At 70.6% G+C, this 3,104-nt stretch overlaps 1 protein-coding gene across 1 annotated transcript in view; it reads right to left on the reverse strand.

Annotated features, from left to right (window-relative positions):
- Window positions 1–1,109: 1,109 nt before the first annotated feature.
- Window positions 1,110–3,104, reverse strand: part of DCTN2 (dynactin subunit 2) — a 5,634-nt gene continuing 3,639 nt past the window's right edge. The window contains exon 6 of the mRNA XM_017840160.1: window positions 1,110–1,274. Coding sequence (XP_017695649.1) covers window positions 1,110–1,274 — 165 coding nt within the window. The remainder of the gene's footprint in view (window positions 1,275–3,104) is intronic.

Genomic DNA, 3,104 nt, shown 5'->3' on the forward strand with positions numbered 1-3,104 from the left:
GGACACTGCCACCCCCCTGGGGACACTGCCACACCCCCTAGGGACACTGCCACACCTCTGTGGGGACACTGCCACCTCCCTGGGGACACTGCCACACCCCTGGGGACACTGCCACACCCCAGGGACACTGCCACCCCCTCTGGGACACTGCCACACCTTGGGGACACTGCCACACCCTCTGGGACACTGCCACACCTTGGGGACACTGCCACACCCCCCACGGACACTGCCACCCCTCAGGGACACTGCCACACCTTGGGGACACTGCCACCCCCCTGGGGACACTGTCACACCTTGGGGACACTGCCACCTCCCTGGGGACACTGCCACACCCCAGGGACACTGCCACACCTTGGGGACACTGCCACACCCTCTGGGACACTGCCACACCTTGGGGACACTGCCACCTCCCTGGGGACACTGTCACACCCCTCTGGGACACTGCCACCCCCCTGGGGACACTGCCACACCTTGGGGACACTGTCACACCCCAGGGACACTGCCACACCCCCTGGGGACACTGCCACACCCTCTGGGACACTGCCACCCCCTCTGGGACACTGTCACACCCCTGGGGACACTGTCACACCCCTGGGGACACTGCCACCCCCTCTGGGACACTGCCACCTCCCTGGGGACACTGCCACACCCTCAGGGACACTGCCACACCCTCAGGGACACTGCCACACCTTGGGGACACTGCCACACCCCCCGGGACACTGCCACCCCCTCTGGGACACTGCCACACCCTCTGGGGACACTGCCACACCCCCTGGGACACTGCCACCCCCCTGGGACACTGCCACACCCCAGGGACACTGTCACCCCCCCTGGGGACACTGTCACCCCCCTGGGGACACTGTCACCCCCCCTGGGGACACTGTCACCCCCCTGGGGACACTGTCACCCCCCCTGTGGGGACACTGCCACACCCCAGGGACACTGCCACACCCCCTGGGGACACTGCCACACCCCCTGTGGGGACACTGCCACACCCCAGGGACACTGCCACACCCCCTGGGGACACTGCCACACCCCCTGTGGGGACACTGCCACCCCTCTGGGGACACTGCCACCCCCCTGGGGACGCTGCCACCCCCCGGCCCCACTCACTTGGCCAGGGCACCCTCGGGGTCGGCGAAGTCGATGGCGGCGCCGGGGCCCAGCACCCGCTCCAGGTGGGAGCTGAGCAGCTGCTGCTTCAGCCCCTCCACCTGCCGGGCCAGCGCCGCGGGAGTGAGCTCCTCCTCGGCCCCCGCCTCCTTCACCGCGCTCTGCGGGACAGGGGAGCGGATCGGACCGGGATGGAACCGGGATGGAACCGGGACAGAGCCGGGACACAGCCCGGGACAGCCCTGACACAGCCCCTGCCTCCTTCACCGCGCTCTGCGGGACAGGGGAACGGATGGAACCGGGATGGAACCGGGACAGAGCCGGGACAGAGCCGGGACACAGCCCAGCACAGCCCCGCCTCCTTCACCGCGCTCTGCGGGACAGGGGAACGGATCGGACCGGGATGGAACCGGGACAGAGCCGGGACACACCCGGGACAGCCCCCGCCTCCTTCACCGCGCTCTGCGGGACAGGGGGAGCGGATCGGACCGGGATGGAACCGGGACAGAGCCGGGACACAGCCCTGACACAGCCCTGGCACAGCCCTGACACAGCCCGGGACAGCCCTGACACAGCCCTGCCTCCTTCACCGCGCTCTGCGGGACAGGGGGACCGGATCGAACCGGGACAGAGCCGGGACAGAGCCGGGACAGAGCCCGGGACACAGCCCGGGACAGACCCGGCACAGCCCCGCCTCCTTCACCGCGCTCTGCGGGACAGGGGGAGCGGATGGAACCGGGACAGAGCCGGGACACAGCCCTGACACAGCCCGGGACAGCCCTGACACAGCCCTGGGACAGCCCTGACACCGCCCCGCCTCCTTCACCGCGCTCTGCGGGACAGGGGAGCGGATGGAACCGGGATGGAACCGGGACACAGCCGGGACAGAGCCCGGGACACAGCCCGGGACAGCCCCGCCTCCTTCACCGCGCTCTGCGGGACAGGGGAACGGATCGAACCGGGATGGAACCGGGACGGAACCGGGACAGAGCCGGGACAGAGCCAGGTCACAGCCCGGCACAGCCCTGACACAGCCCGGGACAGCCCTGACACAGCCCGGGACAGCCCTGACACTGCCCCGCCTCCTTCACCGCGCTCTGCGGGACAGGGGGGATCGGATGGAACCGGGACAGCCCGGGACAGCCCTGACACAGCCCTGGGACAGCCCTGACACTGCCCCGCCTCCTTCACCCCCCGCCTCCTTCACCCCCCGCCTCCTTCACCGCGCTCTGCGGGACAGGGGGAGCGGATCGAACCGGGATGGAACCGGGACAGAGCCGGGACAGAGCCGGGACAGAGCCGGGACACAGCCCGGGACAGCCCTGACACCGCCCCCGCCTCCTGCACCGCGCTCTGCGGGACAGGGGGAACGGATCGGACCGGGATGGAACCGGGACACAGCCGGGACACAGCCCGGGACAGCCTTGGGACAGCCCCGCCTCCTTCACCGCACTCTGCGGGACAGGGGGAGCGGATCGGACCGGGATGGAACCGGGACAGAGCCGGGACAGAGCCCTGACACCGCCCCGCCTCCTTCACCGCGCTCTGCGGGACAGGGGAACGGATGGAACCGGGATGGAACCGGGACAGAGCCGGGACACAGCCGGGACACAGCCCGGGACAGCCCTGACACTGCCCCGCCTCCTTCACCGCGCTCTGCGGGACAGGGGGGATCGGATGGAACCGGGATGGAACCGGGACAGAGCCGGGACAGAGCCGGGACACAGCCCGGGACAGCCCTGACACAGCCCGGGACAGCCCTGACACTGCCCCGCCTCCTTCACCGCGCTCTGCGGGACAGGGGGGATCGGATGGAACCGGGATGGAACCGGGACAGAGCCGGGACAGAGCCGGGACAGCCCCCGCCTCCTTCACCGCGCTCTGCGGGACAGGGGGGATCGGATGGAACCGGGATGGAACCGGGACAGAGCCGGGACAGAGCCGGGACAGCCCCCGCCTCCTTCACCGCGCTCTGCGGGACAGGGGGAGCG

The sequence above is a fragment of the Lepidothrix coronata genome, unplaced genomic scaffold, assembly GCF_001604755.1.
Source record: "Lepidothrix coronata isolate B3197 unplaced genomic scaffold, Lepidothrix_coronata-1.0 Scaffold1010, whole genome shotgun sequence".
NCBI classification, from domain to species: domain Eukaryota; kingdom Metazoa; phylum Chordata; class Aves; order Passeriformes; family Pipridae; genus Lepidothrix; species Lepidothrix coronata.